General features: G+C 39.9%; 1 protein-coding gene across 1 annotated transcript in view; it reads left to right on the top strand.

Annotated features, from left to right (window-relative positions):
* The first annotated feature begins 555 nt into the window (after positions 1-555).
* MEIOB (meiosis specific with OB-fold) overlaps positions 556-23,991 on the top strand; it is a 30,578-nt gene continuing 7,142 nt past the window's right edge. Inside the window, exons 1-9 of the mRNA XM_052635894.1 lie at positions 556-624; positions 3,924-3,981; positions 8,039-8,170; positions 9,899-9,971; positions 13,452-13,647; positions 15,883-15,983; positions 16,867-16,919; positions 17,008-17,103; positions 19,979-20,080. Coding sequence (XP_052491854.1) covers positions 556-624; positions 3,924-3,981; positions 8,039-8,170; positions 9,899-9,971; positions 13,452-13,647; positions 15,883-15,983; positions 16,867-16,919; positions 17,008-17,103; positions 19,979-20,080 — 880 coding nt within the window. The remainder of the gene's footprint in view (positions 625-3,923; positions 3,982-8,038; positions 8,171-9,898; positions 9,972-13,451; positions 13,648-15,882; positions 15,984-16,866; positions 16,920-17,007; positions 17,104-19,978; positions 20,081-23,991) is intronic.

Consider the following 23,991-nt stretch of genomic DNA (forward strand, 5'->3'; position numbering starts at 1 on the left):
TGTAACTAAAAGCATGATTCCAGGTGGTTACAGTGTAGTTTTTCTATGTTTTTTTAAAAGTAAGCTTTATGGTAATAAATATTTAAATATGCAATGTCCCATCTCTCATCTGAAACTCTAAATTTGCTCAAACATTGACTTAATTTTTTTTGCAAAGAGAAAGTTCACTGTTGTAATATAAAATTTTCCTGGAACTTCCTTGGTGGTCCAGTGGCTAAGATTCTGAGCTCCCAATGCAGAGGGCATTGGATTCGATCCCTGGTCAGGGAACTAGATCCCACATGCCAGAGCTAAAAGTTTGTGTGCTGCAACTAAAAATTCCGTCTTCCACAACTATAGACTGAAGATTCCTCATGCCACATTGAAGATCGAAGGACTTAATAAGCCGCAACTAAGATCTAGTGCAGCCAAATAAATAAAGTTTTCCCAAAGAATGAGTAGAATATCCCATACTTTCCTAAATAAATTCTTTTTTCAGTCTTGGAATTTTTCAAGCTTTATTTCAGTTATTTAACTTAAGCATCTAAATTATATTTCTAAAATGCAGATAAAAGAATGGCCAACTCTATTGCATCAAAGAACTTTACTGCACTTTCAAATCTGCATCCAAATATGGCTAATCTGGTAAGTTTCAGCAGTGCAGTAGTTCATTTGTTCTCTGTTGAAGCTTTAGATGGTGATATTACATTATGTCAACATTATTGATTCATTTCACACATGCTTGTATAATTGACAAGTATACAGATACTCATTGCACTAGTGATTGTTAGATATAAACACTCCTAAACCTCTTTATGTTTATGCCAGCTGAATGAAAATTCGTCTTTTTTTTGTCTGCACATTAGGAGATTATAGATATGACTCAGTTCAGTTCAGTCGCTCAGTCATGTCTGACTCTTTGCGACCCCATGAATTGCAGCACGCTAGGCCTCCCTGTCCATCACCAACTCCCGGAGTTCACTCAAACTCATGTCCATCGAGTCGGTGATGCCATCCAGCCATCTCATCCTTTGTCGTCCCCTTCTCCTCCTGCCCCCAATCCCTCCCAGCATCAGAGTCTTTTCCAATGAGTCAACTCTTCTCATGAGGTGGCCAAAGTACTGGAGTTTCAGCTTTAGCATCATTCCTTCCAAAGAAATCCCAGGGCTGATCTCCTTCAGAATGGACTGGTTGGATCTCCTTGTGGTCCAAGGGACTCTCAAGAGTCTTCTCCAACACCACGGTTCAAAAGCATCAATTCTTCAGCGTTCAGCTTTCTTCACAGTCCAACTCTCACATCCGTACATGACCACAGGAAAAACCATAGCCTTGACTAGACGGACCTTTGTTGGCAAAGTAATGTCTCTGCTTTTTAATATGCTATCTAGGTTGGTCATAACTTTCCTTCCAAGGAGTAAGCGTCTTTTAATTTCATGGCTGCAGTCACCATCTGCAGTGAAGCCCCCCAAAATAAAGTCTGACACTGTTTCTACTGTTTCCCCATCTATTTCCCATGAAGTGATGGGGCCAGATGCCATGATCTTCGTTTTCTGAATGTTGAGCTTTAAGCCAACTTTTTCACTCTCCTCTTTCACTTTCATCAAGAGGCTTTTTAGTTCCTCTTCACTCTCTGCCATAAAGGTGGTGTCATCTGCATATCTGAGGTTATTGATATTTCTCCTGGCAATCTTGATTCCAGCTTGTGTTTCTTTCAGTCCAGCACTTCTCTTGATGTACTCTGCATATAAGTTAAATAAGCAGGGTGACAATATACAGCCTTGATGTATTCCTTTTCCTATTTGGAGCCAGTGTGTTGTTCCATGTCCAGTTCTAACTGTTGCTTCCTGACCTGCGTATAGGTTTCTCAAGAGTCAGGTCAGGTGGTCTGGTATTCCCATCTCTTTCAGAATTTTCCCCAGTTTACTGTGATCCACACAGTCAAGGGCTTTGGCATAGTCAATAAAGCAGCAAATAGAAATAGATGTTTTTCTGGAACTCTTGCTTTTTCAATGATCCTGTGGATGTTGGCAATTTGATCTCTGGTTCCTCTGCCTTTTCTAAAACCAGCTTGAACATCTGGAAGTTCACAGTTCACATATTGCTGAAGCCTGGCTTGGAGACTTTTGAGCATTACTTTACTAGCGTGTGAGATGAGTGCAATTGTGCGGTAGTTTGAGCATTCGTTGGCATTGCCTTTCTTTGGGATTGGAATGAAGACTGACCTTTTCTAGTCTTGTGGCCACTGCTGATATGACTAGGAATTGTTAAAAATTATTGGAAGTTTATTTCTATTATTTTAATTAAATATAGCAAAAAGTTGGATATGACTTTATGACTGAAAAGCAACAAATTAAATATTTAATATGCACTCAAATTTAGCATTGCAAAATTAAAGCATTTTTGTTAAGCAGCATCTATTGCCCAATCAAATTGTCCAAGTTATATACTGAAATACTTGTTATTATGTTGCTTTTGTGACAGAGGTACACAGATGGTGTGTTTCTGAAATCATTGTGTGAAATTTTATTTTGGGGAGAAAGGTTGTGGGGGCACCAGTCATTTCAGATTTGCCAAGATTGTTATTTATTTGAAAGAAATCTAGGTGGAATCATATCATAAGGTGAAGAGCTTACTATAAAGCAATTATCATACTTCCTTAACTTTCCTACTCCCAGCAGTCTGCTGTTTACATTTGGAATGTGCAAATCAGATTTCTTAAAATGAGATAAATTACATATAACTCTCAGAGAAAGCACTGGCAGCCCACTCCAGTACTCTTGCCTGGAAAATCCCATGGATGGAGGAGACTGGTAGGCTACAGTCCATGGGGTCACTAAGAGTCGGACATGACTGAGTGACTTCACTTTTACTTTTCACTTTCATGCCTGGTGGAATGTCCCATGGACAGGAGAGCCTGGTGGGCTGCCATCTATGGGGTTGCACAGAATCGGACACGACTGAAGTGACTTAGCAGCAGCAGCAGCGTATATACCTTTAATAGTTTGCAATTTAAACTTTATTAATGTTAAAAATAATTATCGCTGTTACAGTTTTTCTTGAAAGGTAAACTCTTTGCTAATTGCCTCTTTAGTTAGAAAATTTTACTCAATATTCCCACTAGTTGTTTTCCTAACAAAAGTCAGTGAGAGCTGCAGCATATGGAATTAAAAAAAATAATAACAGTGTGTCTAAATGTGATAAGACTAGCTAATAGCTCAGCTAGGATGTGGTAGTCTTAAAGGATTGCATGTATTTGAAATTGAACAGATTATTGCAAGGTTGAAATCAGTTGCTAGAATTATGCTATATAAGTTCATCCTTTCAGAAAAAGGTAGTTATTTTTATTTTTTAAAGTATTTAAGAATATTTAATTTTTCTTTATTAGTCACTAAAGAGAACATTAAAAATATTAAAGACATGTTAATCCCTTTAAGTTTTAAGATCTAGGACTTTAGAGCTTAGATTTATTAGCAGTGATATGCAAGTTTTGTTACAATCTAGTGTATGTTACTGTCCAGCATGTTTGCATTAAGAAGCTAAGCAATTCTATGTGGATTGTTAGAAAACCGTATATAAAAGAAAGCTTTGAAGACCATGGCAAATTAAATTGCATTATACATGTGCTTTGAATGAATTCAGTAAGAACTGATAGCATAGGGGAGTTACTGTGCTCCACCTAGTGATTGAAAATAAAGTAGAAACATACTAAGTATTAAATGATTATATTTGTAATAGCAGTTAACTGTCTTATTACTTTGTATTATTCCTTGTAGAATGAACATTTATGAAGTTCTTTTAGATGTTTGTCTGGAATAAATACATTTAAATGGTTCCTAGTCAAAAATGTTTGTTAGAGCCAGTAAAATATAACAAGTCCATGAAATTAAATTTACCATCTCCATCTGTGTTTAATATTCCTCTTCTATAACCCTTTTGTTTTTCAGAAAATAATCGGCATAGTTATTGGAAAAACAGATGTCAAAGGCTTTCCAGACAGAAAAAGCTGAGTTCTATTTAACTCTTTGCTTCACTTTTCATCAACTGTGGCTTATGACTACAACAAAGTATATTTAAGTGATTAAATTTCTCATGCCTGTTTAACTCCCTAAGAGCAATGGCCATGTTCTCTATTGCATGGTAAAGTACTTGATTTAAGGCCACATGTGTGAGGGCATTAAAATCATTTTAATGGTTTTATTTGATATTTCTAAAGCATAACTTTAAAAGCTGTGTATACAGTATTAAAATAGCTAGTTAAATTGGTCAGGTCATTAATGTGTATCAATGTGTATTTTCTGAGCTCCTCCATTGTGCAAAACCCAGTGTAAAGACTGGAGAAAGAAGTTGTAGTCTCTCTCATCATCCTCAGATATCAGAGCATCTAAGAGGATGGACGTGGAGCCTGATTGACAGGGCTCACCCCTGAGTCTGTCCTATGTAGAGCCACAGAATCAGGGTAAACAAAGCTGGGATGAGACTTACATGAGCTTGTATATGTAAGGGTGTGTAACATAGAGTAGGAACTCCATGTAAACTGTCAGTATCAGATACAAGCACACAAGTAAATCTCATAGAAACCAGAAAGTGGTAGGAGGAAGGTTTTCCAGCATGGATGTTGGGACAGTGTTGAGGGAGGGAAGTATGCAGCAGTATCTGTGTATTTATTCAAAGAACTAAATGATTCAGGGAAAAAAAATCATCTTTCATATGTGGGAAATACAGTTAAGTCTGGCTTTAGTGGTCCTTATTTAGTTGTCTGTGCAACAGTTTTAGGACTATGGAAACATAATCCAAGACTAAAATCAGATTTTTAAAATCAACTGACCTTCACGGATTTCCCCAGCTGTTTCCAGCTGTCCAGTGGCTAAGACTTCAAGCTCCCAATGCAGGGGGCCCATGTTTGATCTCTAGTCAAGGACCTAGGTCCCACATGCTGTGAGGAAGTCTGAAGGTCCCGCGTGCACCAACAGAGACCAAAACAAATAAGTGAAATCAACTGATCTTCAAACTTTTATAGTTTACAGGCAGAGATACAATATAGAACGCCAAAAGTAGCAATACACTATTACTAGCTTCTAAAGTGTTAGTGCTTTTTATTAAAGGGTATGGTATAAATCCTTTGATACAGCTTGAGGGAATCAGAGCTCTAGTCAGCCAGCCAGTAATTTTGACAGAAGAAAATTGTTTGAATCACCTGAGTAATTGTGGCTGTGTTAATTGACTTGTGGTATAGTGAAAGATCAGAGAAGGCAATGACACCTCACTCCTGTACTCTGGCCTGGAAAATCCCATCGACGGAGGAGCCTGGTAGGCTGCAGTCCATGGCGTCGCTAAGAGTCGGACACGACTGAACAACTTCACTTTCACTTTTTGCTTTCATTGATTGGAGAAGGAAATGGCAACCCACTCCAGTGTTCTTGCCTGGAGAATCCCAGGGACGGGGGAGCCTTGTGGGCTGCTGTCTATGGGGTCACACAGAGTCGGACACGACTGAAGCGACTTAGCAGCAGCAGCAGCATAGTGACAGGTGGGCTTCCCTGGTGGCTCAGTGGTAAAGAATCCGTCTGCAATGCAGTAGACCTGGGTTCAATCCCTGGGTCAGAAGGATCCCCTGAAGAAGGGAATGGCTACCCACTCCAATATTCTTGCCTGGAGAATTCCAGGGACAGAGGAACCTGGCAGGTCACAGTCCGTAGGGTTGCAGAGAGTCAGACATGACTGAGTGAGCACTACACACATTTACACCATATTAAAAGGAAGATTTGTTTTTTGATTTAAATTTTAATATATTTATCTATTTTATTTTTGGCTGTGCTGGGTCTTTGTTGCTGTGCACAGGCTTTCTCCAGTTGTGGTGAGCAAGGGCTACTCTTTGCTTTCTCTAGTTGCTATTCTCGGGCTTCTCATCGCTGTGTCTTCTCTTGTTGCCGGGCACAAGCTCTAGGGTGTGGGACTTCAGTAGTTGCAGCAGGTGGGCTCAGTAGTTGTGGCTCCAGGCTTAGTTGCCATGCGACATCTGGGATCTTCTTGGACCAGGGATCGAACCTATGTCCCCTGCATTGGCAGGTGGATTCTTTACCACTGAGCCACGAAGGAAGGCCCCTATTTGTATTCTTTATGATGATAGTCATTCTGACAGGTGTGAGGGAATAGCTCATTGTGGTTTTAATTTATATTTTCCTGGTAATTAGTGATGTTGAGCATCTTTTCATGTGCCTGTTGGCCATCTGCATTTCCTCTTTGGAAAAAATGCCTATTCAGTTCTTCCCGTTTTTTAAATTGGATTGTTAGGGTTTTTTTATGTTGAGTTGTATGAGCTGAAGATTTATGTTGAATATTGATCCCTGTTGGTCATATCATTTGCAAATAATTTTTCCCATTCAGTAGGTTATCTTTTCCTTTGCTGTGTAAAAGCATTTAAGTTTAGTTTCCAGTTGTTTATTTTTTGCTTTTACTGCCTTTGTTTTAGGAATGGATCCAATAAAGTATTGCTATAATTTATGTCAAAGTATGTTCTGCCTATGTTTTTCTCTAGGAGTTTCATGATATCTGGTCTTACATTTAGGTCTTTAATCCATTTTGCGTTTATTTTTGCATATGGTATTAGAGAATGTTCTAATTTCACTCTTCTACATGTAACTGTTCAGTTTCCCCAGCACTACTTATTGAAGAAAGTGTATTTTTGCCATTGTATATTCTTGCCTCCTTTGTTGTAGACTAATTGACCGTAATTGTGTGGGTTTATTTCCAGGCTTTCTATCCTATTTCACTGATCTGTGTGTCTGTTTCTGTGTCCGTATCATGCTGTTTGTATTTCTTTTTAAAAAATTTTTTATTTATTAATTGAAGGAAAATTGCTTCACAATATTATATTGATTTCTGCCGTACAACAGTTTGAATCAGCCATAGTTATACATACATCCCCTCCATCTTGAGCTTCTTCCCCTCCCCCAATCTCACCCCTCTAGGTCATCACAGAGCACCAGGCTGGGCTCTCTGTAAATAGCAGCTTCTCACCTGCTACCTGTTTTCCACATGATAGTGTATGTGTGTCAACACCACTTTCTCCGTTCGTCCCACACTCTTCTTCCCCAGCTGTGTCCACACGTTCGTTCTCTACATCTATGTCTTCCCTGCAAATGGGATAAGCAATGCCACTTTTCTAGATTCCATCATATATGTTAATATACGATATTTGTTTTTCTCTTTCAAACTTACTTCACTCTGTTTAATAGGCTCTAGGTTCACCCATTTCACTAGAACTGACTAAAACTCATTATTTTTATGGCTGATTCTATACATGGACGGGATTCCTTGGTGGCTCAAAAGGTAAAGAATTTGCCTGCAATGAGGGAGACCTGGGTTCAGTCCCAGGGTTGGGAAGATCCCCTGGAGAAGGGAATGACAACCCTTCTCCATTATTTTTGTATTTTGTATCTCCAGTATTTTTGCCTGGAGAATTCTATGGACAGAGGAGCCTGGTGGGCTCTAGTCCATGGGGTCCCCAAAAGTCGGACTCGACTGAATGACTAACACTTTCAACACACTACACACGGGCATCATCAGATGGTCAACACCAAAATCAGACTGATTGTATATGTACCACATCTTTATCCATTCATTGTATTATTTGTTTAATTAGCAAAAACAATAAGGAAATTTATTTTGGAATTTATTCTGGGAAAACAGTGCTTGCTGACCCCTAGTGGTATCTTTTAGTTAGCACACATTTATTTGTTTTGAAATAATTTAGATCTGAATTATGACTTAGGTTAAAACAACAGTAAGAGAGAAATGGAGAATATAAGCTAATATCAGGATGGTTCAAACCTACATATTATTTCCCTCTGAATATAGAGGTAACTAGGGAAAGGGAACAAAGAGGTCACAGTGAGGTGAATTATCTACCTTGGCAGCTTTGCCATTCTTAAAGCATAACTTGTTGTAGAATTTATAATTTTTTATACCATGTGTTCGAGTGTCTTAGCATCATAATAATCACCTTTGTTTAAAATTAAAACTTTTCATCTGAAAAATAAAAGCCTTGGTTTTCCCTTAGATATTGGATCAGAAAGGTACACTTTCAGTTTCACCATTCGTGATTCAACAACCCATTTTGTAAATGCAACATCCTGGGGCAGTGAAGATTACATCAGATCCCTTTCTGACAGCTTTAGGGTCGGTGAGTGTGGTAAGTTGGCACTGATTCTTAAACTGTTTCTCTTACAGTATTAGTCCCATGACGTGTTTGTGGTAACTACACTCAGGGCATTGGAATGAAATAAGACACAATTCTTATTCTCAAGAATCTTATCAGAAAAAATCAAGTGTTAAGAGTATAACACAAGGTATTCAGCATTTAGTTGAAACACACACAGAATAATCACACACTTTTACTAGGAGCTCTATGATCTTCGGTTTATTTCTATTTCACTTTGCATCAGTCCCTCTTGTGACTGTGATCATATATCATTTTGTAAACATATAATAGAACTGCTAAGTAGACTTTGATAAAAGATGACATGAATTTTTGATGGAATTTTAAGAAATTTTTAGTCTAAAATAGCAAATCTTCATATCCTCTACCTACCCCAGTATCTCTGTGATAGTACAGTATAGTATATTAAAAAGAACAAGACCTTGAGAACAGGTAGCTCTGGATTCAAATCCAAATACTAACACTTATTTACATAGTGGCTTTGAGAAAATTTCATAATCTTGTTGAGCCTCAACTATGAATTAATACCCAGTAGATTCTTATCAGTCTTAAATGAGATAGTGTGCCTGGTATGAAATGTAGAACTTAGTCACTCAATAGATAACAGCTCTAGCCTCATACAATAAACAAGAAAGCAGTATATCAGCTCTCTTTCATGGTAGAAAAAAAAGAAAGAGTAACAGACAATTAAACTATTCCTGTCTATCTTGCAATATCTAGCAGCCTATTATCCATACTGGTTACTCAGCACCCAGTCATACTATTAACTTTCAGGGTTATATAGTATCTTGCTAACTGAATAATAAGGTAATTGGACATATGGCCTGTGAAGACAGAAAACTCTGGAGACATCTCAGGGCCCAGGACAAGCAGAAGCATCTGTGGATGCATGCCATAACAACACTAACATAGACCTGAAGATATATTCGATAGTAACCTGCATTCCACACTGATGCTTGTTGTCAGGACAAGTGAGATGAGGGATTGTAAGGATGTAAATCTGACGATGCTTATAAAAGTAAATAAGAGTTTGGTGTGGCTGAGTAAAAAGATTATAGATTTTTGAATCAAAACAATTCTAACTCTACTACTTTCTAGATATAACACCTCAAGAAAATTATTTAACCTCTGTGAACTTCAATTTCTTCATGTGGAAAAAGGGATAATAAAGGGATGGTTGTGTGAGAAATTAACAAAATGAAGCACAAAATGTCTAACATAGACCATAGGAGATGGAAACCCAAAAATATTAAGTCATAAAGCTGATAAGTTGTAGGTTTCAAATCAGGACCCAGATTTTGCACTGCACTTTCTAACTACTACTATTGTTTTTGAGAACAACTGTGAATTGGGTGAAGACCAATTTAAGTATTCATTTTATAGCAGGGTATGTTGTAACCACATCAAATGCTCTGTATAACTAATCAACAAAGTAATATTTTTTTAACAAAATAATATTAATGCAGGTCAAGTGTCAGAATTTAAACACATAGTATAAGAAGTATCATCTGAGATCAAATTGATTGGTCGTACACTAGGATTCCATTGCTTACAGCAAAACAAGAAAACAGTTGTGAAGGATATTAACAGCAACTCAAAATTCGAAATAATATTGTAATGTTCATTGTTATGTACACTTGTTTTTTAAATTTATTCAGTTACTTTTTTGGTAATAGCATCTTATTTTCCCCTCTGTTATAGTGATAATTGAGAATCCTCTGATCCAAACAAAGGAATTAGAAAGAGAAGAAAAGTTCAGTCCTGCAACTCCTAGGTAAATCTAGTACAGAGGTCAACAACCTTTGTGCCAGAATGATAATTACTAATAGGTTTGTGTGTGTCAGATTCTCTGGGAGTGGTGTAGGGGCTTCCCTAGTGGCTTAGATGGTAAAGAATCTGCCTACAATGCGTGGGTTCTATCCCTGGGTTGGGAAGATCCCTGGTGAAGGCAGTGGCTTCCCACTCCAGTATTCTTCCCTGGATAATTCCAATCACAGAGAAGTCTGGCAGGCTACAGTCCATGGGGTCGTAAAGAGTCGGACACGACCCAGTGACTAACACTTTCACTTTTTTGACTTACTAAAGATGTGTGTACTTTAGGTTGAACATTCAGAGTTCAATTCTGCCACACAGTATTTATCTTTGATTATGAAATAATTTACCTTGACATAGGATCACATAAAAAATGACTTTATTTTTAATATTTTGATTCTCATTCTTCCCTGGTGGCTCACATGGTAAAGAGTCTGCCTGCAATGCAGGAGACCCGAGTTTGATCCCTGGGTCAGGAAGATCTCCTGGAGAAGGAAATGGCTACCTACCCCAATATTCTTGCCTGGAGAATCCCATGGACAAAAGAGCCTGGTGAACCCCAGTCCATGGGGTTGCAAAGAGTCAGACATGACTGAGCGACTAACACTTCACTTCACTTCTCATCATTCTTAGATTTACAGAAATTTGACTCTAGTCACATTAAACCTGAAAAATGAAAAGATAAATCTTAGAAGTCATATATCCATTTTACATCTCAGTTTATGACTCTCTTCACATGCCTTACTCTCTTAGTTCAGGTTTCCGGGAAGCAGAGTTCAGAGAAGACTTCTGTGCAGATGGTTTGTTGAGGGAGAGCTCTCAGAAGCAACCTGGAAAGACAGCTGTGAGGGAGGAAGGGATGTCAAAGAGGCAGGTTCAGCAGGAACCCCACCTCATCCTGACCCAGGTGGGAGCTCCAGAGTATCAGTGCTCAGAGTGCTACCCTCTGAAGAAAGGGGCCTGGGCTGGTACCCTGAGTTTACAGGTTATTGGCTGAAGTCTGCCCATGCTCCTATGGAGGTACTTCTGGCTGAGGGCAGATCTAGAGAGAGGGTGTAGCTGGTGAAGGGCTCAGGTGGGCACAGCAGTCTCTACTACACGCACCTGCACACCTTTTGACCTCATCTTACAGGCCTTATTTCTCTGCAGCCACATGGAGAGTCCTTACTTTGTGAACATCCTGGCTCATTCTGAGCTAACAGCATGGCATGTTCATTTCCCTCTGCAGAGAACAGTCTTATTTGCTCTTCTCCTCACTCAAGTATTGGGCTTCCTTTGTGGCTCAGCTGGTAAAAAATCCACCTGCAATGCAGGAGACCTGGGTTCGATCCCTGGGTTGGGAAGGTCCCCTGGAGAAGGGAAACAATACCCACTCCAGTATTCTGGCCTGGAGAATTCCATGGACTGTATAGTCCATGGGGTTGCAAAATCTGACACGACTGAGTGACTTTCACTTTTCACTCAAGTGTTAGCTTAAATGTCATCTCCTTAGGTCTTCCATATCTACTCTGTAGTAGCACGTCCAGTTCCCATTACTAGGACTTAGTCCTGTACACAGGGTTATAGGCACCATCATAATGGTGGCGCTAGTGGTAAAGAACCTGCCTGCCAATGCAAGAGACACAAGAGACGTGGGTTCAATCCCTGGGTCAGGAAAATCCCCTGGAGAAGGTAATGGCAACCCACTCCAGTATTCTTGCCTGGGAAAATCCCATGGACAGAGGAGCCTGGCAGGCTACAGTTCATGGGATTGGAAAAAGTGGGACATGACTGAAGCAACTTAGCATGTAATACTGATCGCAAGCCTGGATCATTTGATGAATTGTTCTTGTCTGTCTCCCTCTTCCGCATGTGAGCACTGTGAGGTCATAGGTCATTGTCTGTCTTCCTCACCACTTATCCCCCGGGGCCTGGATTGTGGTCTAGCACATAGTTGGCTCTCAGGAAGTGTTTGTGGAGCTAAGGCATGAGTGAAGGGGAACACTCCTGGCAGAGGGTACAAACACAAAATCTCCTGGCCTTTTCCAGAACAGTTAGTCATCTTAATCTCATGAAACTGTTGATATTCAACTTTTTTTCCCCTCTAAAATGATAGTTTCTTAGCCTCGGAATCTGATGTGGCTGGAGTATAGGTAGGGGAACAGCAGAAGAAGCAAGAGTGGGAAGTGGAGACCCTTCAGAGACAGCTTTGCTTTTTGTATCAACCCAGAAGATCTTTGAATGGGGAAATAAGATATTCATATTCATGATTTAGAAGGTCACTTTGGCTACCTGAGGAGGACCAACTGTAGGGGAATAAAGCTTAGGAGATAGACAATAATTTGGGTAGGAAGTTATGAGGTAAACACCTAAGGCAGTAGCAGGGGATGAGGCAGGGGTGGCTGGAATAGAAGGTAAGAAAGAGGCTCCATGGAGCACACTTGGAAGCTGATTGGCCAAACGTAAGAGCACCTCAAGTTCAGCGTGTGCATAAGGTACATCTGCTCCTACAGAGCTCTGAAAGTGAAAGTCGCTCAGTTGTATCTGACTCTTTGCAACCCTGTATAGTTCATGGAACTCTCCAGGCCAGAACACTGGAGTGGGTATCATTTCCCTTCTCCAGGGATCTTTCTAACCCAGGGATCAAACCCAGGTCTCCCACATTACAGGCAGATTTTTTACCAGCTGAGCCACAAGGGAAGCCCAAGAATACTGGAGTGGGTAGTCTATCCCTTCCAGCGGATCTTCCCGACCCAGGAATTGAACTGGGGTCTCCTGCACTGCAGGCTAATGCTTTACGAACTGAACTATCAGGGAAGCCCACAGAGCTCCGAAGAGGTCAGGAAAGCATGTAGGTGGCACAGTCAGTGTCACAGAGATGGAACTCAACCTCCCCCTAACACACAATGTTTTAGAGTGCTTTTACATCCTTTTTTTTTTTTTTTAATTTTTTTTACAAAGGAAGAAACTGAAATTCAGTTTATTGGGCAAGATTAGACTATTAGTGTGCTTGAAACTCAGACACAAATTGGTCTTTAAAATATTTTCTTAATGAAAATAGATTTTATACAAAAAGTATTTTACAGTTTTTGAAGGTTTCTAAGGGGACTTCCCCGGTGGTCCACTGGTTAAGAATCCACCTTCAAATGTTGTGGACACAGGTTCAATCCCTGATCCCAAATGCAGTGGGACAACTAAGCCCATGTGCTGCAACAAGGATCCCACATGCTACAATAAGCACCCAAAGCAGCAAATTGGTCTTTAAAACATTTTCTTAATGGAAATAGATTTTATACAGAAAGTTTACAGTTTTTCAATGTTTTTAAGAGTGAAAAGTATAGATCTTAATATAGTTTTTAAAATATAGTTTAAATTACAACCAAAATTTAACTGTGAACTTTGAAATATTTTTCTGTTAGAAATCATTTGATATTAACTTTGTGTGTGTGTTTTTACAATTTAGCAATTATAAACTATTGCTCAGTGAGAATCACTCAACGGTAAAACTCTGTTCCAGTTATGAAGTGGATGCCAAGTTACTTTCTTTGATATATTTACCTGTTAAAGAGTCTTGTGATTATTATTCACTGGGTGACATTGTTGCGAATGGACACAGTCTTGATGGGAAAATTATTAATGTTCTTGCAGCTGTGAGGTTGGTAAGTTAAAACCCCAACAAAGCCCAGTTCAATTTGGTGGGGGAGTTCTAGCATAGTATTTGTGTTTGGAAAGTAATAATCACTGAAGTAAAATTTCCTCTATATCTTGATCCATCCTCAGTTGAATTTAGAAAATTAAAGGAAAGGAGCATTTTACCTGAGAATGAGTAGCAAAATAAAATTGTATTTGAATGTTAAATGCAGCACACAGTCATAAATGATTCACTAACTATATGAGAGCTTTTCATACTTCAGTCAAACCAAGGCATGAATAGAAAGAGTAAATTCATTGACTTGACGATCTCCAGGAAGTTCTTTTAAAGAGTATATGTTGAATAAATCAAGGAATTAATTCAGTGCATGTTCTCAGAGCTGCCCTGAGATGGGGGACAGAGTGAAAAACCCAGGGTGCTATGATAGGGGCCCTGTCGGCTATCGGTGCTAGAAACCGGGGCAGAACTACAGTCCTTGGGGTTCCAAGGACTGTCTCACCACCTTTTGCATCCACACCTCCCTCTTAGCAATTACAGCAAGTTTTGAACTCCATTGGACAGAATAGAGTCACTTGACAGGAAGCAAATGTCCACAAAATAAAGTACACAAATAAAAATAAAAGAGCAAGAACAGTTCTTCAGTATACAAAATGATGATAACCGGGGGTGGGGGTGGGGGGGTGGGGGTGGGGCAGGGAAGGGAGGGAAATAGATTTAGATACTTGTAGTTAATGTTGTAAGTACTTGCTAATTGCATTTCCATGTTGAATAACTGCAAGAGTGTCAATCACCCCAATGACAGGCCAACAGAGGCACCACCCCAACCGAGCCTAGCACAGTGTCTGCCACACAGTCAGCACTTGGCGTCAGTCAGGAATGAGGAATAAACACCCTACATGACAATCTTGACAATCAGAAAAATCCCTTTCTGGGCAACTTAGGTTCATCTTACTTAAAGGCAGAATATGATCTCTCAATTTCTCTGAAATTCTATGTAATGCCATTGTATTACAATGTAGTAAAAATTTTCTAAAACTCAGTATGAATATAAAACCTGCATGGGACTTCCCTGGTGGTCCAGTGGTTAAGACTCCACACTTTCAGTGCAGGGGCCCAGGTTCAATCCCTGGTCCGAGAATTAGATCTCGCCGCAATGAAGATTCCGCATGTTGCCACTAAGACCTGGTGCAACCAAATAAATTAAAACAAACAAATAAACAAAACCCTGCAACAGCTTTTTCCATCTCTCACTTCCGGCCTCTACTCTTTGAGTCTGGTACCACCTTTCATAGGATTATATTATTTCATTTTCATGCCTTTCTTCTCCCATTTTGCTTCCATCCCTCTTATATTTCCTTTTCTTTACATTTTTATTTAACTTGTTCTTTCTTCTGTCTCACCTCTACTTAGGTTTCTTCCCTTTAAAGCTCCTTTTCATGTCGCTTCCTTGCTTGGTGTGACAGGCTGTTCTTTCCTCTGACTCTGTAACTTTCTCCTCCGTGGGCAGCTGTGACTCTTTCTCCAGCCCCTTCCTGTGGAGCTCAGTCCTGACAATAGATCATGGAGGCAGTGCACAGGGGGCAGCTGACTGTCCGTGCTTGAGCCATTGCTATGTAGCCATCAGAGGTGCCTGCTGGTCCATTTGCAAACTCCCTGAGGGCACAAAGGGGCCCCTGAGTTCACCTCCACCCTGAATTCTCTTACACCACAGTGTGGACTGAATCAGACAGTATATCAACACACATTCCTATTATTATCCCTCATGTGGTTCTTCCAGCTGATCCCTACGAAGGCAGCAATGTGGTTATTGATAACCTGTACCTGGGCCAGCAAGATGCCTGGAGAGGCGAATCCATCCAATCACTGAGCTCCATGTGGGCCCTATGCTAAGCCTTAGGGACACACAGACATTGAAAGATATCTTCTACCCTCAGTGAGTCCACACAGCTGTCACCCAGGGGGCCTGTCATGGAGTGTTTGTTCTGACACATTGGAAAGGTCCCACAGTCTTTGAAGCACATATGTATGTGTCTCTCTTCAATCAAAGTGTGTACCTTTCAACTTAAATATACCTAGTCTAGAGGTAGAAGATGCTTTTAAATACATATTAGTGAGTCTCACTATTTTGATATTTCTAATCTGTTGTTTAAAAGGTAAACATTTGAGTATTTCCATCAACAAATATTTAAGTACCTCTACAGCTATAGGTGAAGAAGAGTAACCATTTCCTTCCATTTCTAAGGTTGGAGAGCCAAAATACTTTACAACTTCAGACCGAAGAAAAGGCCAGAGGTGTGAAGTTAAACTCTACGATGAGACAGAGTCTTCTTTTGCAATGATATGGTAACTCCCCACATCTGTTCCAAACTGAAATCTGTGCTATTATCGCTAAGTCAGAACATTTTCATCTCATCAAGAGGTGATGGATGTCATATCAGGAGAGGAGTGATGATAGAAGGAAATGGTATTAAAAATAAACCTTCCTCTTGTGTGTCCAGTCATTACAGTCTATGATTACCTTAAAATGAAATCTTCTGAGGGCATGGGATTTCATAGTTGGATTCTATAGTAACTTACTTACTATCATACTCTTTTGTAACAAATGATCATTTACTAAGTTCCATTAATAAAGAACAAGACAGACTTTCTGTGATCCATTAGGTGGTACTCTGGAGCCAGGCCATGGGAAGATGGTGAAGAAGCAAGTTTTGTCACAAATTGGATTCTGTGGGGGCTCCCAGTGTGTCAGATGTGGGGCAGGGCTACACCCTGAAGCATCCCAGGGAATACTATGGTGTTGTTTAGACTCAAGATTGAATTTGAAACAGGCCTTCAATCCATCAGTTTCCTCAAGCAGTTTATCCATTATGGGGATAATCCCTTAATGGCATGGAAGAGTGACTTCACAATTTTTAGACTTGTAGTTACTCAATTCTAACTAGTGTGGAATGACCTGGGTTATAGGAGAAGAGGAAATGGAAGGAGCAGAAGTTGTTAGAGATGGATGTGCTGAAGGAATGCTTTCCATAGGTGTTAATTTTCTGTGAAATAGGCAGAGTAGCCCTGAAAAATGCAGGAAAAACCAAGACCTTTCCTTGTGCCTTGGACCACATGGGGGATTATTAACCTCAGCCATTAAGACATCCTTTTTCTGATAAATAACATGGTCACTGTCAGTGTTTTCTAATGTATTTGATTTTTGTCACTTCTTTTTTTACACATGCAGTTGGGATAGTGAATCTATTCTACTTGCACAGAGCTGGGTGCCACAAGGAACAGGTATTGCGTACTTCAGTGATTGTGTTCAATATTTGTAATTTTTTATCCTCTAGTGTAATAATTTTAAAATGGCTTTTCCCCCAAACAGTAATATTTGCTGCAGATGTAAGGATAAGTTTTGACAAATTTCGGAACAGCATGACAGCAACTGTGATCTCAAAAACCATTATTACAACTAATCCAGGTAAAAAGCTATCTGAAATTTTTAATCCCCTTGGAAATGACTATATCATGTATTCCAATATTTGTACAGTATATTTAAGAATGAAAATGAAGCTTGGATTTCATTTGAGTTAAAAGTGAAAAGCTGCCTTATATGACTTTTAAAACTTACAGTGAACTATATCTTTGATATATTTACAAAAGAAATGTGAAGAGCCAGACTCATTTGTAAAGCATTATCCCTTGTGTTAATTTTGAGAGATCAATACCATTGATTAACCTAAATTATTAACCATTTAAAAATAAATCTGATTTCACTGCATTCAAGTAATTTAGTGCTGGAGCATGGAGAATATGTATGTAGTATCATCATGTGATACTTAGTTCATCACTGTGAGTGGTTGTGAAGTGGTTACAGTTTGTCCCAGCGTGAAATGAGGGGAGTAGGACTGGGGAGAGGAGGGGGTGCCCTGATGCATCCTGAGGTTGCTTGTAGCCCAGAGAGGAAGGCCCACTCAGCACCCCAGGAGAGCACAGAGGTCCCAGAGATGAATAATCCTTCAAAAGTCTTAAGAGAATATAAAGGTAGCAAGTATCATTTTAACTATGCGCTCACTCTACTGATTCATGACAAAGCAGTAACAGTGACTGAGAACTATAAAGCAATTTTATGTCTTTGACCAAACCATTATCAGAATTTTTAGAAGTGAAATTATTATGAGATATGGTGTAAAATAGCAAGACTGTGTTTTAATACCAGTAATTAGATCTTGCTCATCTACTGCAGAAATATTGTCTCCTTGAAAGCAGTATCATGGGAGGTGATATGGCACTCACTGATTTGTTCTTGTTTAACTCTCATCTACTACACACGTGCTGTGTGCTGAGCACCGTTCTGGGTCCAGTGACCAAACACAGATATCTCTCCTGCTCACGGAGCTCACATCCTAGCAGCGGGGAAACAGAGAATGAACAATTAGGATAACACATCCAAATTATGGAATTTGAAATGATTGAGAAGTAAAAGAGAAACAGGGTTGGGAGGGTCCAGAATGCCATGGTGTGTGTAGGGCAGGTTGCTTGTTTACATAGAGTGGTCAGGTAGGCTTAGTGAGAGGGTGGCATCTGAGCAAAGACAGTTGCGGGGTGGGGTTGTGCAGTGGTGTTAACCATGGGAAAAGAGCACACTGGGCAGAGGAGCCAGCCAGTACAGAGGCTCTGCGGCCAGTGTGGCTGGAGGTGAAGGAGCAGAGCAGGAGAAGGGGTTGAGGTCAGAGAAGAAATGGAGGTGATCGGAAGGCCGTACAGGCTGCCTTCTACTCTGCAGGAAGGGGAGCCAGGCAGTGACATTATCTAAGTTCTAAAAGGATTGCAGTGACTTCTTTTACATTGGTGGTGACGCGACCATGGTCTGTTCAATTCTTTTTTTTTCTTTTGAGAAGGGTACTATGGTTTCTTATTTTTAATAATATAATAATACTAATAGGCTATTTTTAGTGCTTTCAATAACATCAGTGACAGAGTCTCCATCCTCTAAGGGTAAATTTGTTCTGGGAAAATTTCTAAAAGACAGTTGGGATTGTTTGATGGAAAAGGTTATTGAGCTTGATAGTACTAATTGTCTCGAAACCTCAAGATGAAGTTAAAGAGACAGATTCGAAGGATATTGTGCATTTGGCTCTGAAAACAGATTCAGAAGGGAAATGTCAAAGTGTTTGAGCAAGTGTTTGAGCAAGTGTTTAGAATAAATGCCTTACTTATTATTAAGGAGATGAATACAAGGAAAATATGTATAAGGGTGTATAAATTTCAATATGCTTTTAAAAATCAGCCTCATTTCTAATTTCCTGGGTTACACATGCCACATAGAAATTAAGAATCTCTAAATGGTTTGGTGGTCAGATGTGGAAGGAAGAATTTCTGTCCTCCCACATACAGTCTGGGATGGACCTGTTGTCTTTAGAGATCTTGACAGCAGTGCCACACCCCACCCTTCCTACCAGTTTCTGCCCCAAGATTCTCATTAATTTACAAATATTTAGTGAATGCCTTTTATTTACCAAGTAGTGAGGTAATTTAAACACTTTCTGGAACAAGGAAGTACCTGAGAGGATGGACGCTGAAATGGATGGAAGGATAGTCAGTATATCAGACACTGGAAGTACAGAAATGAAAAGACAAACCCCCTGTCTGGGATTCTGGTCTAGTTCTGGGAAAGAAGCAACAGTGATAAGACTTGTGGTACAACAGGGTGAGGAGAAAGAAACCCTGACTCTGTCCAGGGGTGTCAGGGGGTCTGACATCGGCAGGATGGCTTGCAGAATGTTTGGGGGAAGGCTGGAAGACAAGCAGATGTTGGAGGTTGGGGCTTGGGGTTGAAGGGTATCAGAGTCAGACAGCGCCTTTTCAAAATCAGATTCATGCCTTCTGGCACATTATCTGACTATCCCAGAGAACATTCATGTCCCATTTGAAGAATAAGCTCTTCAAATAACCTTAACAATTTTTTTCTGATGAGAGAAGAAATACATACAAAATTCAGAAAATATATAAAAGCATAAAAAAGAAAACAATGATCAACTATAAATTCTTCATCTTATAAGAAATAATCATTTCTTCGATATATATTCTTCCAGATAATTTTGCTCATGTCTTTTTAAAATCAAAGGAAATGGTATGAAATGTTTTGTAAACTGCTCTTTAAACTCATGAAATCTGCTATACATCTCTCTGTGTTAATAGAGAACCCCATCACATTGTTAATGGCTTTGTAATATTCTATTTGTGGTATTCTTATATGTCTTCACTTTTTACCATTAAAAATAGTTTTGGATCATTCACAGTTATTTAAAAAGTGATCAGTTTGCAGTTTACTTATTATGCATTTCCAATTTAAGATACACCGGAAGCTAACATCCTTCTGAATTTCATAAGAGAAAATAAAGTAATGAATCCTCTGGATGATGAAATTGACAATTATTTGAAAGAATCCATGAATTGTAAGTAACCTTTAAATATTATTTGAATTTTTTAAAGGCCAGAATTTGGGTTTATAAAGTTACTTAGTAAAAGACACTGTATTCTCATTATGTAACTGCTATGTGTGTACATGCTCAGTCACTTAGTCGTGTCCAACTCTTTGTGACCCCATGGACTGTAGTCCACAAGTCTCCTCTGTCCATGGAATTTTCCAGGCAAGAATACTGGAGTGGGTTGCCATTTCTTCCTTCCGGGGATCTTTCTGACCTAGGGATTGGTAACTGCTATACTTCTGCTTTAAAAAGGTAGTTTAAAACTTTTTGAGATTTATGTAACCTCTTGCCAATCTGATGAGAGTTAATGACCCGCTCCCTAAAAAAGCAGCTGTAGCCACATACAGAATTTTGTGCAAAATGTCATGTATTCACAGACCCCAGACTTGACTTGACTTTAAAAAGGATGCTGTTTGCTGCCATCTGTAGCTTATGCTTAGAATGGGGAAAAGCAGACCGAGGGCTTAGAAGGAGGCTGTAACTTCATCCTAAGGGGTGAAATTCTTTCTCATAACTGAGGACAACCAGTTCATCTCAAGAGAGTAACAATTCAGTTAATCGAGGAAAAAGTATTCTGCAATCATCTTAACTTGTGAAAGAAGAGCTTTGTTATGCATTGCTGGGGGATTTTTAACACTTCCTTTCTTCATCCTCTCTCTCTGTTTTCTCCTGTGCAGTGCAGCTTGTGGGGGTTCCCCAATCAGGGATTGAGCCCTGGCCCTTGGCAATGAAATCGCCAAGTCCTAACCACTGGACGACCAGGGAATTCCCAACACATTTCCTTTCAATAGCAATCACTAATAGAAAAAAAACAAAATAAAACTACTGGCTTATAATTATCATCTTTTTGCCTGCAAGAAGGGATAAGCTTAAAGTTGTATTATTTATTAGAGTTAAAATAAAGCTACTATTGTTACTTTGGAAGCATTTTTAAATGTCCGGTCATTTGTGGAGAATGCCATTTCTGGATACTTCCAGGAAGCCCAAAAGTGTTCACTGGGCCTTGAGATGGATTTGCCCCACTGTATCTCAGTCCCTGCCTGTCTCTGAACCTGAAAATGGGGACCAGAACAACAGTGTCTATTCTTGTCTTCTCTAGGCTACTCAGAGCTATCACATTTGAGTGGAGAATATTTTCCTGATCAATGGCTCATATCAAAGTAAACACAAAAGTGGTACTTAAGTTTCCCTTTCTTTTATTTCACTGTGGAAACGTCTATCATTAAATTTGTTCAGAGGCAAAAATGAGTTGCAATGTCTTTTAAAATGCTCATTATTCCCATGAATAATAGGTTGAAACTGATTAGATATTTCAGAATAAAACTATCATAATACTTTCTTTAAAGCTTTTGTTATTTTTAGTTAAAATAATGTTCAGTATTTAAAAAGTAAACACAACACAGAATATAGCAAAAACCCAGAAATAGAGTTATTTTGTGAAAATCTTCCAATCCATTTTCCAATGCATATGAACTGACAGCAGGATAAAGACATAAAAGTAAGATAAATAGATACACATAACTGGACCTTTTATTGAAGAAAATTAAATTTCACGTCCCTTTCATGAATCACAGCCTTGTCGTGGGGAAGGGGCTTGCATAACTCAATCCTAAAGGAAATCAACCCTGAATATTCGTTGGAAGGACTGATGCTGAAGGTCCAATAATTTGGCCATCTGTGCTGATGTGAAGAGCTGACTCATTGGAAAAGACCCTGATACTGGGAAAGATTGAGGGCAAGAGGAGAAGGGGGTGGCAGAGGATGAGATGGTTAGATAGCATCACCGACTCAATGGACATGAATTTGAGCAAACTCTAGGAGATAGTGAAGGACAGAGGAGCCTGGTGTACTGCAGTGCATGGGGTCACAAAGAGTCAGACATGACTTAGTGACTGAACAACAGCAACAAAATTTCATGTGCTTAACAGCAACAAAAGAAAAGAAAGTAGTAAAGCGCTGAAGAACTGGGCAACTTCTGTTAAAAGCTTTCTTACCTAAGTTATGTTTGGACCTGTAAGATTCCTCTAAGATTAAGAAAAATAACAAATGACTAAGGGATTCTTTGGAAGGAATGATGCTAAAGCTGAAACTCCAGTATTTTGGCCACCTCATGCGAAGAGTTGACTCATTGGAAAAGACTCTGATGCTGGGAGGGATTGGGGGCAGGAGGAGAAGGGGACGACCGAGGATGAGATGGCTGGATGGCATCACGGACTCGATGGACGTGAGTCTGAGTGAACTCTGGGAGATGGTGATGGACAGGGAGGCCTGGCGTCCTGAGATTCATGGGGTCGCAAAGAGTCGGACACGACTGAGCGACTGAATTGAACTGAATAGGTTAATAGTTCTTAGTTTTGTAAGTTTTCTAAGAATAACTTTTAAGTTGAAGTATAACACATATGGGCTTTCCAGGTAGCGCTAAGTGTAAAGAACCTGCCCATCAACGCAGGAGATGCAAGAGAAGCGGGTTCAGACCCTGGGCTGAGTAGATCCCCTGGAGGAAGGTGTGGCAACTCACTCCAGTATTCTTGCCAGGAGAATCCCATGGACGGAAGAGCCTGGCAAGCTATAGTCCGTAGGGTCTCAGAGAGTCGGGCACAACTGAAGTAACTTAGCATGCACGTACATATCACAAAGAATATGAACAGTAAAATAAGAAGAGGACAGTACCATGCACCATCACGTAGAGTACGCACCTGTTAATTGCCACTGCCTGTAAGACCCCTCAGTCAGTTCAGTCGCTCAGTCGTGTCCGACTCTTTGAGACCCCATGAATCTCAGCACGCCAGGCCTCCCTGTCCATCACCAACTCCCAGAGTTCACTCAGACTCACGTCCATCGAGTCCGTGATGCCATCCAGCCATCTCATCCTCGGTCGTCCCCTTCTCCTGCCCCCAATCCCTCCCAGCATCAGAGTCTTTTCCAATGAGTCAACTCTTCGCATGAGGTGGCCAAAGTACTGGAACTTCAGCTTTAGCATCAATCCTTCCAAAGAAATCCCAGGGTTGATCTCCTTCAGAATGGACTGGTTGGATCTCCTTGCAGTCCAAGGGACTCTCAAGAGTCTTCTCCAACACCACAGTTCAAAAGCATCAATTCTTCGGCGCTCAGCCTTCTTCACAGTCCAACTCTCACATCCATACATGACCACAGGAAAAACCATAGCCTTGACTAGATGGACCTTAGTCAGCAAAGTAATGTGTCTGCTTTTCAATATACTATCTAGGTTGGTCATAACTTTTCTTCCAAGGAGTAAGCGTCTTTTAATTTCATGGCTGCAGTCACCATCTGCAGTGATTTTGGAGCCCCCCAAAAATAAAGTCTGACACTGTTTCTACTGTTTCCCCATCTATTTCCTATGAAGTGATGGGACCAGAAGCCATGATCTTTGTTTTCTAAATGTTGAACTTTAAGCCAACTTTTTCGCTCTCCTCTTTCACTTTCATCAAGAGGCTTTTTAGCTCCCCTTCACTTTCTGCCATAAGGGTGGTGTCATCTGCATATCTGAGGTTATTGATATTTCTCCCAGCAATCCTGATTCCAGCTTGTGTTTCTTCCAGTCCAGCATTTCTCATGATGTACTCTGCATATAAGTTAAATAAGCAGGGTGACAATATACAGCCTTGACGTACTCCTTTTCCTATTTGGAACCAGTCTGTTGTTCCATGTCCAGTTCTAACTGTTGCTTCCTGACCTGCATACAGATTTCTCAAGAGGCAGGTTAGGTGGTCTGGTATTCCCATCTCTTTCCGAATGGAAAAAAGACCCCTCATGCCCGCCCAAATGTGATTCTGACTTACTGCACCATAGAAACCACAGATAAATTTAGCCTATTTTGGAATTTTGACAGTGCAGCTGTATCATGTGACCTCACTCTT

The sequence above is a fragment of the Budorcas taxicolor genome, chromosome 2, assembly GCF_023091745.1.
Source record: "Budorcas taxicolor isolate Tak-1 chromosome 2, Takin1.1, whole genome shotgun sequence".
Lineage (NCBI taxonomy): Eukaryota > Metazoa > Chordata > Mammalia > Artiodactyla > Bovidae > Budorcas > Budorcas taxicolor.